The sequence below is a fragment of the Chironomus tepperi genome, unplaced genomic scaffold (genome assembly GCF_022539635.2).
Source record: "Chironomus tepperi strain 1889 unplaced genomic scaffold, CSIRO-AGI_Ctep_v1 contig_245, whole genome shotgun sequence".
NCBI lineage: Eukaryota > Metazoa > Arthropoda > Insecta > Diptera > Chironomidae > Chironomus > Chironomus tepperi.
The window spans coordinates 8048-31331 of record NW_027226367.1 but is presented as its reverse complement, the minus strand read 5'-3'; the positions used below and the strand labels follow the sequence as shown (position 1 = coordinate 31331).

The following is a 23284-nucleotide window of genomic DNA, read 5'->3' as shown; positions in this document are numbered from 1 at the left end:
AATGTCAATTAGATGTTAAAACAAAGAATTTGTACAAGCTTTGTGATGTGGCCAGCATTCGAATCAGATGGAAAGCCTTTTACAACAACCTAGGCTCCAAGTTGGAGTATGGTTCCAGTAAGTAAGTAAATTACAATTTGGAATAATCTATTTTATACCACTGAAACAAATTTTTAGTTTTTTTTTTTTTTTTGGAAAAATTAACGATTTTTTTTGAATTAATATGATTTGTTATAACATGGTATTGGACTTATCATGAACAAATGTTATAATCAATAATTGTTATAGATCTGTTAAGTTATAACTATCTGATTAAAGTGATTTTATGAAATTCATTTTATTGTGAATGTAAGTTAAATTTTAAAAATATGTATCATTTGAAATTACTTAAAAATATTCATAGCAATGCCAACAAGTTGCTAATAATAAGATATTGCCGGATAATGATTCATCAAATTAATATATTTGAAAATTTAAATCAAATTAATTTGTATTATACAACATTACATTCTTATTTTCATTTTTAGACGAATATGCATCATTCCATAATTGACATACTAGCTGACAAGCCATTTAAAGTTGCCGGCAAATATTTGATAAATGTCATTGAGAACAAAAATTACAATAAAGAGCAAAAGAGAATCTGCAAAATTCTTACATTTTCATCAGCCTGGAATTATGATAAAGTTTTGACATTTATTGACTCTTTGAAGCCTGCAGACTATCCAAATCTATTTATTTTTATCATCAAATTTTAAAAATCCAACTGAATTTGATGCTGGATATGAAAAACTGAAATTTGGTGCTACTCGTCCATTGATTATGCAATTGTTGTTTGAGGATGGTGCTGCATCGAAATTATTCTACAAAGTTCCTCCATCAAATCAATTTGAAATAATTGAAAGAAAATTGAATTTTAAATCATCTCAAAATTTTTCATCATTTCTGTGTGACTTCCTGCATGGTGAATTTGAAGATGTTTTTGAAGTTTTTACTGCAAATTCTTCACCAATTAAAGACTCTTTTTTGATTCTGAGATTTTTAAGGACATTGGATTTTAATGAAGAATTTTTCACAACACTTATCCTTAAATATGCAGCAATTGGATCAAAAGCTGATTTTCAAGCAGCAGTAGATGCTCCATTTGAGGAAACTGACAGAAAATTAAGCGCAGAATCGCAGAGAATTTTATCAACAATTATTAATGGTAGTTCAACAGGCGATGATGATGATGATGAAGCATCCAGTTCACATTCCAACTCAGTTCTTTTAACAGCTGTTGAGCATAAAAATAAGGATGTCATCAGTTATTTAACATTTTATTGGTTTAATTTGATCCAAAAGCTTCCATTCAGCCATCAAGTTAGAATATCTACAGTAGCATTTGAGACAGATCAGTTGGATGTCCTTTGTGACTTGTTAGACTACGCTGACTTTCCATTTCCCGAGTATTTTAAATATGACGAAAATCAAGTCCATGAAAGACTTCATGAAATAATTAAATTTAGAGCAGAACTCAAAACGACCATGTTGGAAGGACATTATGAGGATTTAGAGGATATGATCATGAAAAATTCAAAATTAAAGATAATTTACAGCATAAACAACAACTCGTTATTGCAAGAGACAGTTAATGCTAATAAATTAGGACTTTATTACTTTCTAATTATTATTGGACTTAAAGGTGATGATTGTTCTAACTTTATAGACAATTTGAGTGAAAAAGAAAAACAACAAGCTATGAAAAAGGCAACAAAAATGAGAAATGATAGTTTTAAAAGTGCCTTACCAAATAGTCAACAGTCAGTCATTAATTTGTGTATTAAGTCACTTATTCACAATACGACAATATCAAAAGAAGTTGAAACAAATTATCGCAGTAAAATCCGTATTTGGTATGAAAAAATCAATGAAATAGCACCGGAAGTACTTGATGTTGCTTTCACGTGTGATGGATTGAAGATTATTTACGACTTTGAAAGTGAAACTGTAAGTATTATATCAATATGTGTACGGATTGAAATCTAGAGACTAAATTGCAATGATATCTGCAGCTTATTCAAGATAGGGAGGGGGTGTTAAACCTATCCTGAGTACGTTCTCGCCAAAATAGCTCAAATAGGTCAATCGATCCAAAATCCGAAACCAGGTCAGTGATAATCCGGCATCAAGTCAGAATCACTTTAGTCTAGTGCCGGATTTTCGATCGTTTAACCAATTTTTGAGTAATTTAGAATCTGTTTTGACTGAATCTGATTCCACTATATGGTGACATAAGCTAGGGGATGCTTTTTACGTCATACAACTTCAAGCAATCTAAAATCTAAGAAATATTCTAATTTCAGGCTGATAATGTAAGCGTATCAGGAACAAATTCACCTGGAATTACATTCGTAGAATCAAAATGGATCTTCATTGGTTCTAAATTATCAGGTAGAAAACGTGAGAATGAAATAATTGGAGTTTTAGCTCAGCAGATATGCTACTATGCCTTAAACTTGGTGTATGAAAATGGGGGAAAGCCTTACTACAATGAAAACCATGATGGAGCTGAAATATTTGATAATATAGTCAAATCCATTAATCAGTGGTCAGGACAGAGTCCACAAAGTGTAAATGATGAATGCTGTGGCATAATTTCATCAGCTTTCATTTTCTATTCCCCAAAAGAATACCAAATGGAACTAATTCTAAGAGTTATTAATCTCTTGACAGAATTTAGTGACGATGAAGGATATTTGTATTGTATCAAGCAAAAATATAGAAATTTATTCAATTTTTGGTATAATTTTGTTGTTCCTGAATTTAAACGCTATCTGCAAAAGGATAAACTAATTATAAGACTCAATGCCTACATCGATGTACTTTCGACAATCAAAAGTCAAAAAATAGAATTGACAGCACCAAATGACTTTAAAGAAATATTCAAAAATAATTTCATCATTATAACAACGAATGTACCAACTCTGTTATGGATAGACATCTATAAACACCTCAAAAAAGCTTATGGATGCTTATTGGATACAAGGAATATTTTTGTAGATTTAGAAAAATTTAATAATGAATCAATAAGAAGCGACTATCAATACATTTGTAGACATAACTCGGACATAAATGTCTTTGTGGACTGTTCAAAGGGAAAATTGGACTTAATTGAACTTACTTTTGCTAATAAGAAGAATAATTTTGTGTTTGTAGTTTCAAATGTGACTGTACGAGATGAATTAGTGAATGTAGCTCTAAGAAGTTGTGGAGTTAATCCAAAATTACATGAAATGAATTACAATTGGCAATGCTTAACAAAAAAAAGTCAAAAATTGCTTCTAAAAATCAAAATTAATTTTCAAAATAATGAAAAATTGTCACTTTTGGATGTGCTTGGTAATCATAATGAGCAGCACGTTGAGGGATATCAGCTCTCGGATATTATTGACGATCAGCTGCTGAATATGCTGCTTGATGGCCACAAAGTTGAAATTAATTCAAATCCTGAGACTGAATTGATTGAAAAAAGGTTTGAATTTCTGTTTTGTCCAAGGAATTTTATTAAAAAGGAACAGGATGTGGACATGGAAGATGCTGTGATTCCTCAATTTTCAACATCCGAACTAATCAAAAACACTATGAATAAGCATTTCATCCTTATATCAGACGAAGCAGGAAGCGGTAAAAGTTGGGCAATTAAAAATATTTCAAAACTCATTCATGAAAAGTTCCCAACAAAATGGGTCACTTTTGTCGACTTAAAGCAGTATATCAAGCATATCAGGAGATTCAAGGAGGAACTGGAATTTTCAAAATTCTTAACTGACGTAGTTTTAAGGCCAAAATTCAATTTTGAGTCTAAAATCTTCAAGAAACTCTACGAAAATGGCAAAATATGCATCATTTTTGATGGATATGATGAAGTAGCTCCTGAATATGCAATATTACTCTTAAAATTGTTGAAATCATTCAACTTTAATAACGGAAATCAAATGTGGATTACTATTCGAGACTATATGGAGGTTGATTTGCTGCAGGCACTTCAAATTGATGTAATTTATAAACTTGATAAATTTTCCAGGCAGGATGGAGTAAATTTGATTGCAAAATCATGGATTTTAAATGACCGGAAGGATTTAGATGTGAAAAATTTTGATGAAATTGTAAAAACTTTAACAAAATTAGAAATTTTTAAAAAAATTGCTGATAATTTCATTAAAAAAGTTGAAAATATAAATAAAATGTCAATGACAGCACCTGAAATATACCAAATGATAGCTGACACGTTTAAGGACACCAAAAGACGAAATATTAATGTTGAAGATCCAAAAATGGTCTTAAACATTTACATGCTTTACCAGTCAATTGGAATTATATTCTACAGAGTTTGGTCGGAACAGAAAGGCGAGATCAGGCAAACAGCAAACATAAAAAGTCAAGAATATGACCTAAATTCTTGGAGATTTCATCAATATGTAGCAATTGTGATCTTATTTCCAGATTTAATTGAAGAAGCTTTTCCCAAATACGATCCAACTGAATGGCTCAATTACCAGGCTATGGGTTGTGGAATGCTAGGCATGAAAGATGGACAATTTTACTTTTTGAATAAAGATTTACTGGACTTTTACATTGTGGAATTAGTCATTAAAGAGCTGAGAAAGAAAAAACTTTTAATCATTGGATTTACGATTTTAGCTCGAGTTCTGACAAGTCAAAAATATCGCGGAATTCAGATCATCTTAAATGACGCATTTGAAGCAGAACCTTTACTTTTGGACAATCATGAACAAAGAATTTTAGATTATATTGATGACTTTTATAACATGGATAATTTGGAAGATTATTTCATCAATGAGCTTGAATTTTTTGTAAAATTAATCATGAAAATCTTGGAAAATGGAAGTTATGAAAAAGTTAAGGAATTATTGACTAGAACAGCTGTGAAGCTTGTGGAATCAAATGTGAACTTGAACATTTATTTAAAATTTGAAAATGTTTTATTTCGTCACGTAAATCATGAAGACTTAAGGACATTGATTAAGGAACAGGAAATTTTGCTCAGAATTATTCAATCGGAATTTAAAATTGAAATATTTGAGAATTTGGTGACGAAACTTGAGACAATGTTTGAAGTACCATTCATACGTGAAGTTTTGATGACAAAAAGCACCAAACTTGATGGAAATATCATGCTAATGATGTGCAAATCAGATATTAAGGAACGATCCAAAGTATCAAAATACCTTGAAATTATTCAAAAATATTTAACAACATCTGAAATTATTGAATTAATGAGAAATTGCAATGAGAATGAAGAAACAGTCTTACATGTTTGTGTCCAGATGGAGAATGAAGATCTGCTGAAAATTTTGTGGACCGAGATCAGAAAATTATCCGACAAACAAATTTGCAAAGCATTTGCAGCACAAAAATCATTGGAAAATCAACAAACTATTCTTCATTATGCAGCAATCAGCACTAATATTGAAATTCATAAGGAATTGCATCAATTAATCCAAGACACCTTTGAAGATCGAGAAGAATTGAAGAATTTTATGCTTCAAAAAGATCGAAATGGCAACAACTTCTTACATATTCTTGTTAGCACAAATAAGAGTGAAGTTATTGAAATTTCAATAAAATTTATAAAGGAAAACTTCAGTTGTGCTACAAATGAAGACATTTTGATGAAAAGTGGACTTAATCTGCTTCATATTGCTGCACAATATTCAAAAGATGTCAAAACTCATCAAATTTTGTGGAAAGTTATTCGTGATATTTCTAAATCTGAAGATGAAATTATCAAGTTAATCAAAAATGTTAATGGAAGTGGCAACAATGTGCTTCATCTAGCTGTATCTAATTCTACAAACGTAATCCTTAAATTTATTTTAAATGAGCTTGAAAAAATCGCATTAAAAAACGAAATTAAAATGCTATTAAGCACGTCAAACAGCCTAAATCAAAATCTACTACAACTAGCTGCAAAGGACAATAAATCGATGGAACTTCATAATTATTTATGGAAAATTTTTGGGAAATATTTTGAAGATTCTGAAATTAAGGAATTAATTAACCATGCTGATTCGAATTGGGGAAATTTAATGTCTATTGTTAATCAATTCAATTCACCAGAAGTGATTGAGCTGACTTCGAAGGAAGTCTTAAAATTTTAGAAATTACACTCATAAAAATATTTAAAAAACTGCTTTAAAAAATATTTTAAAATATAAAATGGAGTTGGCAAGATTTTATTGTGATGGTCAATGTGAAGGTGCTGAACCTCGTGGAATTCGGACTCAAAAAATTAAAGTCATTCAAATTAAAAAGTTATCAGATTATTACACAAGGTTTGGTAGATAAACGAAGCCTTACAGAAGATTTTGCAAAATATCGGGACATATTTGTAAGTTCGGCACTTTTGAAGTTCTTTTGGACTATTTATAGTCTTAATATTCAATGAACTAGTTAAATTAAGTTAAAAAATTTGCAAAACAGTACAGAAAATAATTAAAATTCCGGAAGAAAAAAATATTTTAATCCTGGGCTTGAGACCAAATCTTCAAAAGGGAAATTTTCATAATTTATCCTAAATTTCTTTGAGAATTGAGAAGTTTTAAAGCTTTGTCGAGACGCAGCAACAATTGAGAAACATAAAGCCGCATCATGATCAGGATCCTGGCAAAAATACGCCGCCTTAATGCACCGATGGTCGCCTTAATTATAAATATACTAATTGGTAAGAAAATAAGAGGTCTTAGGTTCCATTCTCGTTTCAAGTGTATCAAAACTAAAGCAGAGCAATTTTTTTAAACAATCTTTAATAATTTGATAAAAAAATAAATTTACTTTTTTAAAAATTTAATTATTTTATTTGGTTTTGATTGAATATTTCTTAGCAGACAATGGACATTATCATCTAAATGAGCATGCTTGTGAGTATGCTTGTGAATATTTTAAATTTCGAAAATTAGCAAAATTGTATATTCTTCCTCAGCATGCATTATACAATTTCCGAATGTTCACTTACTGAAGATACTTGATCAAAATTGTAATCATCAATATTACTTGATATTTTCAATAAAACATCCAAAAACATTCAAAAATATCTATAAAACATCCATTAAACATTCTATCAAACAAAAACAAAAACATTGAGTGCGTTCAACAATTTTTATCAAAATTTCAATCTTTTTTGTCATTAAAATTTAAGTTTTATAAAAAATAAGCAAATTCTTGGTGGAAATTTCACTTTCATAATGAATGCAAAGATTGAAGCTGACATCGAACTCGATAATCATCTTGAAAAATGTCGTTGCTGTTTCCGAATTATTGAAAAATCTGACAAATTTATGAAAATTGATGAAATTATTCAGAAAAATTTCTTCGATTTGACTCAGATTGAGGTGAGTTTTGGGGGGGTTTGAGGGGTTATAGGTGTTGGACTATGGTTGAGCTTTGTGAATTTGAACTTAATTGTGAAGATATTGATGACTTAAGGTTCAAAATGATCGAATTCTTACCTAAAATCCATAAAAATTTGCAAATTTTTCAACATTTTTTTATTGTTGACAAAAACAATTTTTTGACTTTTTTTTCACTTTCCAGCTCATCTCATCTCCAGACTTTTCCACAAAAATCTGCACATTCTGCCAGAATGACCTTAATGTATTCTCAAATTTTCGTACTAGCCTCATAAATAATCAGCTTAAGCTCTATAGTCACATTCAGTCAACTCAGGAACAAGATTATAACAAACCTGAACATAAAAAATTCCATTTTGAGTCCAGCAATCAATACACGGACTTGAATCATTCATTTCCATCAAATGTAAAGATAAAAACTGAAAAAGAAGATCCTGAAGACATATTTGTTGACTGTGAGACGATAATTGAGGAAAAGGCTGAAAAGGCAAGAAAAAAGAGTCAAAATTCAAAGCCCAAAAAATGTTGTGAAGTTTGCGGTTCATCAGTCAACAATTATCGACGTCACATCCTCAAAGTTCATCTTCATGTGAAGAATTATTTTTGTGATTTGTGTGGATATGCTTCATTTTTTCGATGTGATATGGAACAGCACATGAAAGTACACGCAAAAAAGTCAATTAAACAGCAACAGACTTATTATTGTGAATCATGTGGACTTAAATTTAATAAAAAATTTCATCTCAATGCTCACGTGAGAGCAAAACACACCGAAAAAGTCAGAAGTCACATTTGTAACATTTGCAACAAAGCATTTTTCTCAACTGAGAATCTCAAGAAGCACGTCGAGTCACACAATGATAAGGACATGCCGTGCGAATTTTGTGGAAAATTATTTTCATGTATCAACAATTTGAGGACACATTTGTATTATCATTCGGATCCGAAATTTATTTGTGATGTTGAAGGATGTGGAAAGAAGTTTTATATGAGAAAAAGACTACGGGCACATATGAAGACTCATGCAAATCAGAAGGATCATGTGTGTAGCTACTGCGATAAGAGATACTTTTCTCAGGTGAGTTTGGGGAAGAGGATGTGGGATGTTGACATCTGGTGATGGGTTGGTGTTTCAGAGCAGCTGGGGTGTGGTTAGGGATCACTATAAATAATTCATCACAATCAATCTGTTCCTATTGCTTACAATAATTTCAGAACGATCTCAACCGACACATTTTCTCAATTCACCAAAAATTGAGATTCTTCTGTGAGGAACCAGGATGTCATGGTAATTTTTCAAGACGAGAGTACTACAAGAAGCATGCAATGACACATCATCAGAACATTGGAGCTGAAAGATTGGAATTATTGTTGCAAAAAGTTAGAGATGCAGTTCCAATTCAGAGGGCACCGAATTAGGAATGACGATTTATAAGAAGGAAAGAATTGATATTATATGTTAAAATGTTGAATAAATAAAGTAAAGCTGTCAAATTAAATTTAATTTTCTGGTACTTAATAATTTTGCAGTTTGTCGTATATTATAATATTATATATTATATATTATATATTCAATATATATCTAATATGAGGAACAAGTGACTTCAACCATAAGAGACAATAAAGAAGATGCTAAATGGTGTCAGGAAATGTTCAGTCAGGATAGGATGGTCACAAATCAAGTATCAAGTATGTTCATTGACAGTTTTATGCTGAATATTCAAGGAGCTGATCAATGTCCATAAAAAGTGTAAATCAAACTGACCTTAATTTTATTCCTTAAGCACTTTACAATTGGATGACTGGATGTAAGATTAGGAACAAAGTGTCCGTCCATGACATCGAGATGCTACAAATAAAATGGATATAAATTAATTCAAGGAACTGTAAGTTGGCATTCCTAACTTACCAAATAATCAGCTTCATTATCAAACAACTTCTGTGACTCAACAGCTAACTGTGACAAGTCGGCATTGAGAATTGAAGCACCAATTTTAGCTTCAAGTGACATTCTTGTGGCTTTGAACTTATTTTTGCCATTTTCGGATCATGTTAATTTAATGATGTGTGATTTGTGCTGAAATGTCAACTTATTGATCTTGTCAGAAACTTGTTGAATTTTGATAAATTTATTAAAAACATGAAAAAATTGTAAATTAAATGTGAAATGTTTTGCACCAACACAGATAAAGATTGTTTTGTTTTTTACTTGATGAAAACAATGTTCAGCTACGATTAAGAGTTCTACAGATTTTTGGAAAGCTTTTGATGATCAACTGTTATGGAGCTTTTACAGATGTTACTTAAAATGCTCTAAACTTTCATAAAAATTAATGTTTTTATGTCGATTGAATGTTTTTGAATGTTTTATTGTTATTAATAAATTTGATCAAGTTTACAGCATTAACAAGTTTGTTGACTGTTTGTCGATGATACAGTGAATTTGAACTTAAATGAAAGACATTAAGGAAGTGAATTGTCCCGACTGTAATAATAAAATGATATCCAATTGAGACATTTCTGCAAAAAGAACGTCACTTCGAGTACACCTCAGTTGTATGGGATCCGATAGGGAAATGGCTTCCAAGAGCTCCAAGGGATTCTTATTGTAGATTAGTTATAAAAGAATGTCAGTTCAGTATACGGATAGATAATTTTTTATAACATAAGCTCTACATCCCACCTGGCTACACCTCTGATGTGTGTTATACAAATATGTATAACTTGTTATCCAAGCTATTTGTGTAGAACTCTTAGTAATGTTATACATTTTTCATTATTTTATTTCGGATGATCGAACATATCGGGAGTGTTTTTGATTGAAATTACAGAATTTGGACATCTTAAGGAAGCTCATAAGACTATAATAGTGAAGGATAAAGTCAATTTTAGATATTTAAATTTAGAAACAGTTCCAAAAGATATGATCATGAAAGATTTTTACAGTAGTGTAGTGATCTAAATAGTGATGAAAAAAACTTAATAGTCGATCATCCAGATTGAGAATTTTAATAAATTTGAAGTTAATTTCGTGAAACTTCGGTAGTAAAAGTGATAATTAATAAACATTGAACAATTTGAACTAGAATGTGTGCATTTAAATTGAACAAATTATCGTAAAAAGTGTAAAAATTGTAAAAAAGTGTGAATCAGCATTAAAATGGAGTATAATAAGGAATATATCATTAGTTATACAAAGGAAACGTGTAAAAATTTAAATAAAAATCAAAAATTTCATTGTAAAGTGTTAAAATTTACATCCGAATGGACTTTCGTGGACTTAATTGATGAAATTTCTTATATATATAATAAAAAGCAATATAAAAATTTATTCGTTTTTATTGTTGAATGTGATGATGAAATAACTGACAAATCTGATCGTTTTGATGTGTTAGAGTCAATCCTCATAAAATTCAATAAAAATCGTCCATTAGTGTTGGTGTTATCATCAAAAAATGCAAATGACTCAAGAGTTTATTATAAAAATGAAAATCAGAAACTTGAAATACAGCCTGACCTTGATGATTTTGATAACTGCTTGCCATTCTTTAAATTCATCAAATCCGACAATGCAAAAAATTTGCAACTTAAATTTCTTGAAAAATTACCACAAATTCCTGGATCTTCTTTAATTTTAAGATTATTAAGGATTTTTAATTTTCCTGAGAACTTTTATAAGGAATTAATTCAAAAATGTGCAATAAAAGGATCAGTCGATGACATTGTAGCTGCATTAAACATATGGCTTGATAATGTTGAAGAATCTATGACAAATGAAGCTGTGGAATGTTTAACAGAAGTTTCATACATAGCACAATCAGACAATGTGTCACCAGATGACGTAAATAATACAAACAGTCATGAAACTGAAACATCAATTTTATATTTGGCTGTAAAAAATTCAAAAAAAGATATTGTTGATTTCTTGATTAATCATTGCATGGAATGGATACAGCAACTGCCATATGATCATCAACTTATGATTTCTACAACTGCATTTAATACAAATCAATTGGATGTCTTGTGTAAGCTTTTGGATTGTGATTTTCCATTTCCAAATAAGCTTGATGTTGATGCTGTTACTGACATTAATCTTAAAATAATTATTAATGCTAGAACTAACTTTCATACAGTCATTAAAGCTGATGACAAGAAAAGTGTTGAAATATTCATTAAAAAAAATCCTAACCTTAAAATTGGATTCAATACTGACAATGACTCAGCAATACATCAAACTATAAGCTGCAAAAATGACAAAATTCGTTGTATTTTACAATCACATGGATATAATCCGGGAAAAATTGATGAAAAAAATGAAGAATTTTGTAATCAGCAGGATGGAATTGAATCAATAACTGCTGGGCGAATCCAAAGAAATAATAATGTAAATAGTGCATTACAAAATGATTTGGTAAATATTTTACGACTCGAATCAAGATCATTTATACACAATAATAAAAATATTTCAAAGTCAACTAAACATGAATATTACAATAAAATCAGAAGCTGGTACAATGATATTTACAAGACTAAATTTGGATGTAAATTGATAGACGTTGCTGCACAGTGTAATAACTTGAAAATAATTTATGATTTTGAGAGCACAACCGTAAGTTTTTTTTTTTTATATTTTATTTATAAAGTCTTCATTTTATTTAGGGTTTGCCAAAATTAGATGCGCATAGATGAATAGATGCAGAAAACTGCAGGCCTGCGTATCTGGATTCGCATCTAAATGCATCTGAAAATTTAACCAAATACTTTAAAAACTCTTAAAATGACTATTTTCAAAATCAATTTATTTAGGTATTATTATGATGAAAAATCTTGGAAAATGCGACTTTTCCCTTAATTTTCATATATAATGATGAAAAACACTGGAAAATTATATTTTTTAAATTTTTTTGATAAATAATGTTAGAATTTCATAGAAAATTTAATTTTTGATTTATTTTTCGTCCGTCGTAATGACGGTGAAAAACTCTCAAAAACGCGTTTTTTCATCATTTTTTACGAAAAAAATTTCCATACAAAAAATTCAGATGGATGCAATTGGATGCAATTGGATGCACATCTAGAACAATAGAAACTACAGGCCTGCTGCTGCCCTGTGCATCTGGGCGAACCCTAATTTTATTGATGATTGGTTCCTATTGATCCAATGTGAATCGTAGGGCGTTAATAAAGCGATTGAACAGGTCTCTGTTCCGGGCTATAACGGCTACTTCTGCTAACTTCTTTTGTTGTTGTTCTGTCTCCTTCTCTACTGTTGTACGCCAAGTAATTTTCCTTCTGCCAACACTCCTTTTGCCTTTAACGTTCCAAAACAGTGCTTGTCGTGCAATATCTGTTTCATGCTTCCTTAAAGTGTGAGCGATCCATCCCCACTTTCTTTTTCCAATCTCGACAGCGATGACTTGTTGGTTTGTCATCTTATACAGTTCAGAGTTACTAATGACTTTTGGATAGTAAATGTCACAAATCTTCCTAAGGCATCTGTTGACGAAAACTTGAATATGATTAGTGAGTGATTTAGTCACTTTCCAAGTCTCGCATCCATAAAGTAACACTGACTTGACGTTTGAATTGATGATTTTTAGCTTCAGTCGTCGAGATAGTCGTGGAGATGTCCAAATGTGTCTTAGTGAGCCATAGGCAACACTAGTGAGTCGAATCCTATTGCGTACATCGTCATCCGCACCACCGTCCTTGAAAATTACACTACCCAGATAAGTAAACTTATCCACTTTCTCTACAACCTCATTTCCCAAATGGAGAACTTTGAGTGATGTTCGTGTCTGCGATGGCGGATTAATTCGCATCAATTTGGTCTTAGAGACGTTGATCTCTAAGCCAACTTCATGTGCGCATCCTATCAAATCAGACAGGAACTTCTCCATATCAGACATTGTCTCGGTTAAGCCAACAATATCATCGACATAGTCCAGATCAGAAAGTCGAGTGAAGACATTCCAATGAATACCTCTTTTCTTCTGACTGATCTTTCTCATCACGTAGTCAAGAACAATGTTGAAAAGAAGGGGAGAGAGAATACAGCCTTGCTTAACACCTGAATTCACTTCGAATTCAGGGCCTATCATTCCAGTATGCAAAACTCGAAAGTTTGCATCTTCATAGAGTTGCCTTATAAGATTTATAATGCTGACTGGGACACCATACATTGCTAGGACCCGCCACATCACACTCCTGTCAATCTTATCAAAAGCTGACTTAAAATCAACAAAGAGCAAGTTGATAGAGTTTTGGAGTGCAATTCCTCTCCAATTTCCACACAGACTGAGATCACCTTTTTTAGGCAATTTTATAAGAAGAGCTTCCTTCCATCCTTTTGGGAATGTTCCCGAGTCCCAAAAGGACCCAATGATTTTGTGAAGGTGATCTGTTGTAATATCCAGATGAGCCTTAAAAAGATCACACGCGATCCCGTCCGGGCCTGGAGCTTTTCCAGATCCTAAGCTTTCAATAGCTCCTCTAACCTCAGAAACACTAGGTCTGGTTGTGTCAATGTTAGTTGTAAGTTCGGGAATTTGAACATTGTCTAAAAAGTCTCTGTGTGTTGATGTTGATGGAGGGTTGAGGACAGACTTAAAATGTTCAGTCCATCGATTCATTTGGAGGTCAGCATTGGTTAAAGGAGTTCCGTCGACTGACTTGACTGGCTTATCTGCTTTTCTAGATTGGCCAGCCAATCGTTTCGTAAGACGGTAAAGCTCGCGCGATTGTTGTTTGTTCGCGGCATCCTGTGCTTGATCAGCAATACTATTCAGCCAGGTACGACGATCTTGCCTAGCTGAATGCTTCACCTGCCTATCCAATGCAGTATATCTCCCTTAAGCCTCTAAACGCTGTTGCTGCGATCTTGCTACATCACATGCTTGCTTTGCCTGCTTCCTCTGTTCAATAATGCTCCATGTAGAGTCCGAAATGTAACATTTTTCCTCTCATGTGCTAGAGGAATTGTAGATTCACTTGCATTTATGCAAGCCTTCCTTAAGTGTTCCCAGTGCTGTTCAGGGTCGGTAGGAGATGTTATATTAAGCTGTTGTTCCAATGCCTTCCTGAACTTTTCCCGACACTGAGGAATTTGCAATTTTAAGGGATCTACTCTACGAGTGTGATTTGCAAAACGTGGCTTGTTTGCAGCAAGTCTGATCTTTAATGTACCAACTAGAAGCTTATGGTCGGTATGGAGAGCCTCTCCATTTGTGGCTAATGAAATATGATTTATTTGATTTCCGCCCCACTATGTGGCTTGGATTGACAGTCTCCACCACGAGAAGGTGAGGTTGTTACATGATGTGGTTAGGCTAGGTGCAGTACGTGACTGCATATGTTCCGCATTTGCACACCTTACGGAGACCCTAATTTTATTGCATTCCACTTTTTAAAGCCTAAACGCTTTCTTAAAGCATTAGAATATTACTTGCTATTTTACTTAATTTTCCCGGAACATCTGATATGAACATATCCAATACATTCACATGTGAAAACGGTGTGAATATAAAGATTGTTTAATTTTTTTTTTACAGACTTTCAATATGGACCTACGTGGCAGATATTCGCCAGGTAATACATATTCTGTATCAAAATGGATCTTCATAGGTGCGAAATCATCAAAAGTATTAAACAGAGACCAAAAAATAAAAGGAGTCATTAGTCATGAAATTTGTCACTTTGTCATGGGTCTTGTATACCAGAATAATGACAGTCCATTTTTTGAATATGATTCCGTAAGAACGAAAGAGTTTGAAGATATTGTTAAGGAAAATAATAAATGGAAAGTCAAGAACGATGAAGAAAGTCAAGGAGATGATGATGAGGATGAAGAAAGTCAAGATAATGATGATGAGGATGAAAATATTGAGAAAAAGGAAGAATTAGATGATGAATGCAATGGAATTATTTCTACAGTTTATAAATTATATGCACCTGAAGATTACATTGCGGAACTTATCGTAAGAGGTCCACATATTCAAGCTGAATTTGATAATGATAAGTCAAAGGAACTGCATTTAGAAAATTTATATAAGAATCTTTTTGAATATTGGAATAAGCGTGTTATGCCTGATTTAGAGAACTTTAATCTTGAAAAACGTGAAAAGATTAAGCAATTAAATAAAAGTTTTGGTTTATTAAAAGAAATTAAATCTTTGGATTATAAGCTGTCGGAACCAAAAAATATGAGTATTCAACCTGAAGGCAATGATGTCATAATAATATCAACAAATGTTCCAAATCTCTTGTTGACACAACTTTACAATCATGTTAAGGAAAAGGATTTCGAATTGTTGGATTCAAGAAATGTCTTTGTGTCTTTAACTTGCAGCAATAATGATGATAATTTTGAAAATTACATGGATGTTCTTAAGCAGAATTCAAATTTGAATGTATTTGTGGACTGTACGAAAGGAATGGATGTAAATGTAAAAGAAATTGTTGTAAATAATACAAATAAGTTTATTTTCTTAATTAAAAATGATAATCAAAATGATAAAATATCAAAAAACTTAACCTTAAAAGGTATTAAGCACAATCGAGTCACTGTAAATTATTCATGGAATGATTTAACAGAAGCAACTCAGAAATCGTTACTAAAGTCTGAAATTAATTTTCAAGGAAATTCTGCAATGACTTTAAATCAACTGATTTCAATTGGTGATTTTACACAAGTTTTTGATGATCAGCAACTGAATTTGTTACTTGAAGAATCAGAAATTTCAATAAATTTGAATTTTGTAAAACTTGATGACAACTTTAAAGACTTATTTAAACCAAGAGAATTAATCAAGAAACAAAAGAATTCTACAGAATCTGTAAATCTTTCACAAGATGAGTTAATTAAAGACATAAAAACTGAAAAATTCATCTTAATATCTGACAATGCTGGTGCTGGCAAAAGCTGGACAATGAAGCATATTTCGATTGATCTATGTAAGACTTATCCCGATCGATGGATATCATATGTTGATCTGAAGCATTTTATTAATGATTTTAAATCATACAATGGTGTTCCTGAATTGCAAGACTTTATGATCAGCACCGTATTAAAGTCCTTAAATCAATTTGAAATCAGAATGTTCAAACATCTTTATACAAATGGAAAAGTTTCAATTCTTTTTGATGCATTTGATGAAATTGCGCCAGATTTTGCTTCATTTTTGATTGGCATGATTCAATCTGTTAATAAGCATATTGGAAATCAACTATTTATCACAACACGTGACTATTTTGAAGATAATTTGTCTGAAGAATTGAAAATTAATTCAATTTATAAATTAAAACCATTAACATCAATGGAAATCATAAATATGTTGGAAGAAAAGTTGAAATTATGTGACAAGTCGAAAAAATCTAAAAATTATCAAGATATTGCAAGGAAATTAGCCCAAAGAATTCGTGGAATAAAGAATCGTTCAATTGGATCTCCACAATATTTAAAAATGATCGTTGACGTTTACGAATCAATCAAAGATGATTTTTTTGAGATTACTTATTTTATAATCTATAAAGAATTTGTTTTTATCCAAATTAAAAGCTGGTCTAGTGAACAAGGTCCATTAAGAGCAAAAACAAACGCAATTTTTCAGCAAAAATCCATTAATTTTTTTGATCTTCATAAATACTTTGCACTTAATAGTTATTTTCCAAATCAGAAATCATTTTGCCACATATCAATAGTGGATGATGACGCAAATGTTTTAGTTTGTGACTCAGAAATCATTGGCGGTGGTTTTCTAAATAAAATTGGTGATTGCTACTTATTCATACATGAAACATTTCGAGAATATTTTGTTGCTATCTTTTTTATTGACGTTTTGGAACAAAATAAATCGGAATTAATTACAGAAGATTTCTGTGAAAAATTCATTCATTTTTTGACAGGACAACAATTTCATGTCATTCGAATGTTTTTGAACGAAGGCTTTGAAAAAGACTCAATATCTGAAATTGTTAACAAACATTTATCAAAATTTGCTGAACCGTTTTTTAAAAATGTCGAAAATATGAAGAATTTGGCTAAATTATTTGAAGAAAATTGTTTACATCTGGAAATATTTATAATTAGACTATTCAAAGATAAGAAAAGAAGTAAGGATGTCCAAACAATTTTAAGCCAAAATCAGAAAATCATCAACTTAATCGTCAGTCAGACTGACTTATTTTTAGAATTTCAAGATTATTTGATAAATCATTTGAATAAATCTAGGAACAGGAATTTTTATTTTAGAATTTTTTTAAATTTTATTAACAAATCAAGTTTAAAGAGTTTTATTATAAAAAATCAAATTATTCAGCCCTTAATTAGGTCACCATTTGATGTAAAATATTTAAATAATTTTCTTGATCAATTAAGTCAAAATATGAACAAAAGTGAATTAAAGGAACTTGCAATGACTCTGAACAACGATCAAGAAAGTTTATTTCTAATTTTATTTAAAATCGAGCAAGATTTTCGTCGAAAGTTCGACATTATATTCAAATTTATAAATGTAATTCTATCAGAAACTGAAATATTGAAACTGATTTCTCAACCAAATGTAAATCAAAAAAACGTTATGCATCTGTGCATGAAGGATAAGGTAAAAATGGAAATTGTATCGCAAATATTTGAAAATAAAAATTCAGTTCCAAAACTTTGTATATTGTTCACCCAGAAATCGCTCATTGATGGAAATACTCCTTTACATGTTGCATCATATAATAAAGACACTGACTTTCACATAATGTTATGGAAGGTCTTGTTGGAAACTTTTAAAAACAGAGAAGAATTAAAAAAATTGCTGGATATTAAAGATCAATATGGTAACAGTTACATTCATATTCTTGTGACTTGCAATACTGCAGAAGTAATCGAGTATACATTACAAAAAATTAAGGAAAATCTCAACGATTTGCATTATCAAGAAATTTTGAGATCAAATGGTAAACAAGGACTAAATTTACTTCACAGAGCTGCAGTTGATTCAAAAGAAGTAAAAACTCATCAAATTTTGTGGCAAATATTTCGAGATTCTTGCAATTCTGATCATGAATTTTTGGAAATACTTCAAGAAGTTGATGAAGATGGCGATAATATTTTAAATCTTGTGGCTACATTTTCTACTGGGGAAATTTTTCAATTTATGATTACTGAATTAAATAGTTTTACATCTCGTGAGGAGATAAGAAACTTGTTAAGATCATTAGGATATGCGAGTCGAAATTTGTTACAATCACCAGCCTGCCAAAATGAATGTTTGGGACTTCATGAAGTAATTTGGAAAATTCTTGAAATTCATTTTGATTCATCTGAAATTTTGTTATTTATTAAACATCTTGATGATTATGGACACAATTTACTCTTAAATGCAATTGTTAAAAATACGAAAGAAATCAAGGAACTGACTTGGAACAAAGTCAGAAAAGTATTAAATAACAATGGATACGAAGACATGAAATCACGAAAATGTGACGAAATCATGAAAAAACGATTAAAATTTATTGAATTAACAAAAGAAGAAAAAAGACTGTTAAATTTGGAATGGATTCAAATCACAAATTCTGTTGAATTGTTCGAGGACAGGATTCAGTTAATCAATAATCGAACGATTGATGTTACATCTCTTAAGGAATTGGAATTGTTCATGGCAGATTATAAAATAGAAAATCATCAAATTTTATGGAAAAACTTGATAAAAAATTGCAAAAATCAAGAAAAACTTAAAAAATTGATCCTTGAAAAAAACAACTATGGTGACAATTACATTCATCTTCTTGTGATTTGGAATACATCAGAAGTGATCGAGTTTACATTACAAAAAATTAAGGAAAATCTCAATGATTCACATTATCAAGAAATTTTAAGATCAAAAGGTAAACAAGGAAGAAATTTACTTCACAGAGCTGCAGTTACATCAAAAGAAGTAAAAACTCATCAAATTTTATGGAAAATATTTCGAGATTCTTGCAATTCTGATGATGAATTTTTGGAAATACTCCGAGAAGTTGAGGACAATGGCGATAATGTTTTTCATCTTGTTGCTATATTTTCAACTGGGGAAATTTTTCAATTTATGATTACTGAATTAAATAGTTTTGGATCTCGTGAGGAGATAAGAAATTGGTTAAGATCATTAGGATTTGCGAGTCGAAATTTGTTACAATCAGCAGCACAAGAAAATACAAGTTTGGAACTACATGAAACACTTTGGGAAATTCTTGAAATTCATTTTGATTCATCTGAAATTTTGCACTTTATTAAACATCTTGATAATTATGGATTTAATGTACTTTTAAACGTAATTGATAAAAACATAAAAGAAATCAAGGAACTGACATGGAATAAAGTCAAGAAAATGATAAATAGTAATGGATACGAAGACACAAAATGTGACGAAATCATGAAAAATGAATTAAAATTTGAGCAACTATCAAAAGAAGAAAGAGCAATTTTAAGCTTGGAATGGATTAGCATAGCCAATTCTGTTGAATTTTTTGAGGATAGAATTCAGTTAATCATTAATCGAACGATTCATGTTGAATCTCTGAAGGACTTGATGCTGTTTATTGCAGATTATAAAATAGAAAATCATCAAATTTTATGGGAGGACTTGATAGAAAATTGCAAAAATAAAGAAAAACTTAAAAATTTGTTCCTTAAAAAAACCAACTTTGGTGATAATTACATTAATCTTCTTGTGACTTGCAATACTGCAGAAGTGATCGAGTTTACATTACAAAAATTTGAAGAAAATCTCAGCAATTCAGGTTATCAAGAAATTTTGAGATCAAAAGGATATCGTGGACTAAATTTACTTCATAGAGCTGCAGTTTCATCAAAAGAAGTAAAAACTCATCAAATGTTGTGGCAAATATTTCGAAATTCTTGCAATTCTGATGATGAATTTTTGGAAATACTTCGAGAAGCTGATGAGAAAGGATACAGTTTAATTAATTTTGCTGCATGCTACTCAGACCATCACATAATGAAATTTTCAATTGAAGAGCTGGAAAATATTACAAAAGTAGATGAACTTAAATCCTTTTTGAAACATTTGGATGATTATAAACAAAACATGTTACAAAATGCAGTAATTAATAATAAAAACTTAGAAGTTCACAAATATCTTTGGCAAAAAATTCCAACAATTTTCAATTCTGCTGAAATTTTAGATTTTATTGACAATTATTGTATTGACGGGTTTCACATTTTACACGATGCTACGTACTGGAATGTCAAAAAAATCGCCGAATTTACATGGTCACAAATTCAAATTTACATCAGCAATAAAGATGATCAGGTTGAATATTTAACTAAATTAACATCATTAAACAAGAATATCCATGATTTAGCATTAGAAAATAAATCAAAAGATCCAGAAATAGTAAAATGGGTTAAGGAGCTGATGCAAAAATACGAAATTACTTTCTAAAATATTATTTATAAAATATCATCATATATTTAGGATCTGCGACTTAAATTATTAATTTAAGTATAACTAGTAAAACATAAATCAAATAATTACACAAAAAGGTGAGCAATTTTACTAAAAATTAATTATAAAAACTGATAAAATATTTTTAAAAATCCAACAGGATGCATCTGTACCACATCTTTAGCATGACAAGAATTCTTTGCGGCATTCTTTTAAAATTTTCATTAAATTCTGGACTTTTAATTTTTCTCATATTAACATGAACACAATCATGTGTCTCAACACTGGATTTTTGAGTGCTTTATGGACATGCTTTAAATGATTTACTGCATATTACATGCGGGTAAGTCCAACAAATAGTTTTAAAATATCATTTCCACCTTCATATATTCAGTATATCTTTAAATCTCTTAAGAATCTTTCAACACCAGCAACAATCCCATACCACCAAGAATTTGAATTGTTTCATCATAAATATACCAAGCACTTATCGATGCAAATATTTTAGAAATTGCAACTTCAAGATAAAAATCATTTGATCCAAGATTAATATTACCAGACAGCATTGATTTACAAACTGAAACATTGACATTCTCTTTAATTAAAAAAGCATTACGTTTGGGGAAAAACGCAATTTTTAACATTACTTAATTTATAAACTTTCCATATTACAACTTACCCATTTCTGATCACTAATATCATACTCGGATCAATTGATTGTCTTGTTGATCATTGCAACTTGTTCATCATTAAATGGCATTGGATATGGAAACAGTTTAGAATGTTCAAGTTTTCCATGAAAAATGTTGTGAACAAATAATGGATTTCTGTTATTTAACCATTTTCTGATGGTTTCATTGGTTGCTGTCGTTGGAAGAAGTCTTGAAAAAACTTACAAAATTATTAGTTATGATGCTCATTTGATGTGCATGATTACTGAGTGGAACAAAATTAGTCGACTTAATTACAAGTGTCCAACCCCCCGTCCTCCTTCTCCAATATTTTAAATGTCTAATTATTTTTAAATCTATTTTCAGTTTAAAAATTAAAATTCAACTTAAATTTTGCTTTAATCTTAAGCACCAACGAGCAAAAAAACAAAGAAATACTCAAAATTCGACCTTTGAGATGTTACAAAGTCAGCCTTTCTTTATCACTGTCGCATGTTCTTCTTCTTGGCATTTTAAATATAAATTTAACTTTGTTATTTTAAAATTATTTTTAATTTCATTCATTATTTTAGAAATTTTTAATTAATTATTCGCAATTATATTGTAATTTAAAAAAAATGAGATTGTTTTGAAATTTTCATATATTTTTGAATTTTAATAAATTTTTGAGATATAATTTTTGAAAATTTAAATTAAACTTGATAAAATTTTGAATTAAAAAACTGTTTTTAACAAAATTTCAATTTTAAAAATGAATTAAAATTTAAATATTTTATTATCTTTGTTAAACTTACTAATATGAATATATAGTTTTAATACAAATTTAAAAAAAAAACTTTTTCAAAATTATTTCAAATTTATTAAAATTAAGACAATTTTAAATATTTTATAAATTTATTTTTTAATTTTCATATTCACATTCAAATTTTAAATTTAAGTTTTCAGTGAAATCATTTTTTTGACTCGCTGGATTACATTTGAGGAATCATCAAATGTATTCTAGATCCTAACATCTGTGCCTGAAAATTCCAATCCACAAATGAAAACTGCATCTTAATTTGTGCTTCCAGTGCCAAATTCTATAAATCCTCAATTTTTTATTTTTCACTGCACACTTAATGCTAAGCCTAGACCAAAAATGGAAACACTTAATGGCACTTTAAAATTTTTTGGCAGCAAACAGGTTGTCCACCACTGATATAAACACTAATTGAAAAATATCAGTAGGGATTTTTTACACAAAAAAAAATATTTTTTTTTCCTTATCACAAAGATAATTGCAAGATAATTGCAATCTTTAGGGTTCATTAGCTTATTACGTTCACTTTTCAGAAGAGTCAGTGTGGATATGACTTACTTATTTTCTTTTCTAGCTGTACAGATCAATTGTGATCCACGGTTTTTCTTAGTTTGTGTCTGAAACTGGATCTATCGCTGACAATCGCTTGCCAATTACCGATGCCAAGTTCATAGCCATCTCTAACGACATCGTCATTATAGGAATGTGGGTATAATGGAATATCCTATATAGAACTCGCTTACTTCGTCCTCCTCTCCCTAACAGGCATAGAGACTACTTTAAGGTATTGTAATGGTTTTTTTGAACCATGAAAGCATGCTATTTGCTTTTTAGGGTCTGTTGCTGGCTATTTCAGCTAGTTTGTATAAATTCTCTGTCCGCATGCTGAGCATACATTATTTTATCACTGTAATGTAGATTTTGGAGCTCCACGGCGTTTTTTCTCTTACGGATTCCAATTAAGAA

At 30.5% G+C, this 23284-nt stretch overlaps 3 protein-coding genes across 3 annotated transcripts; all 3 read left to right on the top strand.

Moving 5' to 3' along the window:
• Positions 1–784: 784 nt before the first annotated feature.
• On the top strand, positions 785–6853 carry LOC139091523 (uncharacterized). The gene is made up of 2 exons (XM_070641655.1): positions 785–1989; positions 2346–6853. The coding sequence occupies exons 1-2, from the start codon at positions 823–825 to the stop codon at positions 6162–6164; spliced, it is 4986 nt and encodes a 1661-aa protein (XP_070497756.1). The 5' UTR covers positions 785–822; the 3' UTR covers positions 6165–6853.
• A 308-nt stretch (positions 6854–7161) lies between these two features.
• On the top strand, positions 7162–8916 carry LOC139091519 (myoneurin-like). Its single transcript, XM_070641652.1, has 3 exons — positions 7162–7394; positions 7597–8490; positions 8628–8916. Exons 1-3 carry the CDS (start codon positions 7248–7250, stop codon positions 8829–8831), a joined length of 1245 nt encoding a protein of 414 aa, XP_070497753.1. The 5' UTR covers positions 7162–7247; the 3' UTR covers positions 8832–8916.
• A 1330-nt stretch (positions 8917–10246) lies between these two features.
• Positions 10247–22196, top strand: LOC139091522 (MATH and LRR domain-containing protein PFE0570w-like). The gene is made up of 4 exons (XM_070641654.1): positions 10247–12021; positions 14963–20946; positions 21009–21191; positions 21886–22196. Exons 1-2 carry the CDS (start codon positions 10573–10575, stop codon positions 20843–20845), a joined length of 7332 nt encoding a protein of 2443 aa, XP_070497755.1. The 5' UTR covers positions 10247–10572; the 3' UTR covers positions 20846–20946; positions 21009–21191; positions 21886–22196.
• Positions 22197–23284: the final 1088 nt, after the last annotated feature.

What these genes read in the sequence shown, in the direction of transcription:
- LOC139091523 (XM_070641655.1), top strand. Translation starts at nt 823, where the DNA reads ATGCAATTGTTGTTTGAGGATGGTGCTGCATCGAAATTATTCTACAAA. An exon ending in ACGACTTTGAAAGTGAAACT is followed by an intron (nt 1,990 to 2,345) that starts GTAAGTATTATA and finishes TTCTAATTTCAG; the next exon opens with GCTGATAATGTAAGCGTATC.
- LOC139091519 (XM_070641652.1), top strand. Translation starts at nt 7,248, where the DNA reads ATGAATGCAAAGATTGAAGCTGACATCGAACTCGATAATCATCTTGAA. An exon ending in TCGATTTGACTCAGATTGAG is followed by an intron (nt 7,395 to 7,596) that starts GTGAGTTTTGGG and finishes TTCACTTTCCAG; the next exon opens with CTCATCTCATCTCCAGACTT. An exon ending in ATAAGAGATACTTTTCTCAG is followed by an intron (nt 8,491 to 8,627) that starts GTGAGTTTGGGG and finishes CAATAATTTCAG; the next exon opens with AACGATCTCAACCGACACAT.
- LOC139091522 (XM_070641654.1), top strand. Translation starts at nt 10,573, where the DNA reads ATGGAGTATAATAAGGAATATATCATTAGTTATACAAAGGAAACGTGT. An exon ending in ATGATTTTGAGAGCACAACC is followed by an intron (nt 12,022 to 14,962) that starts GTAAGTTTTTTT and finishes TTTTTTTTACAG; the next exon opens with ACTTTCAATATGGACCTACG.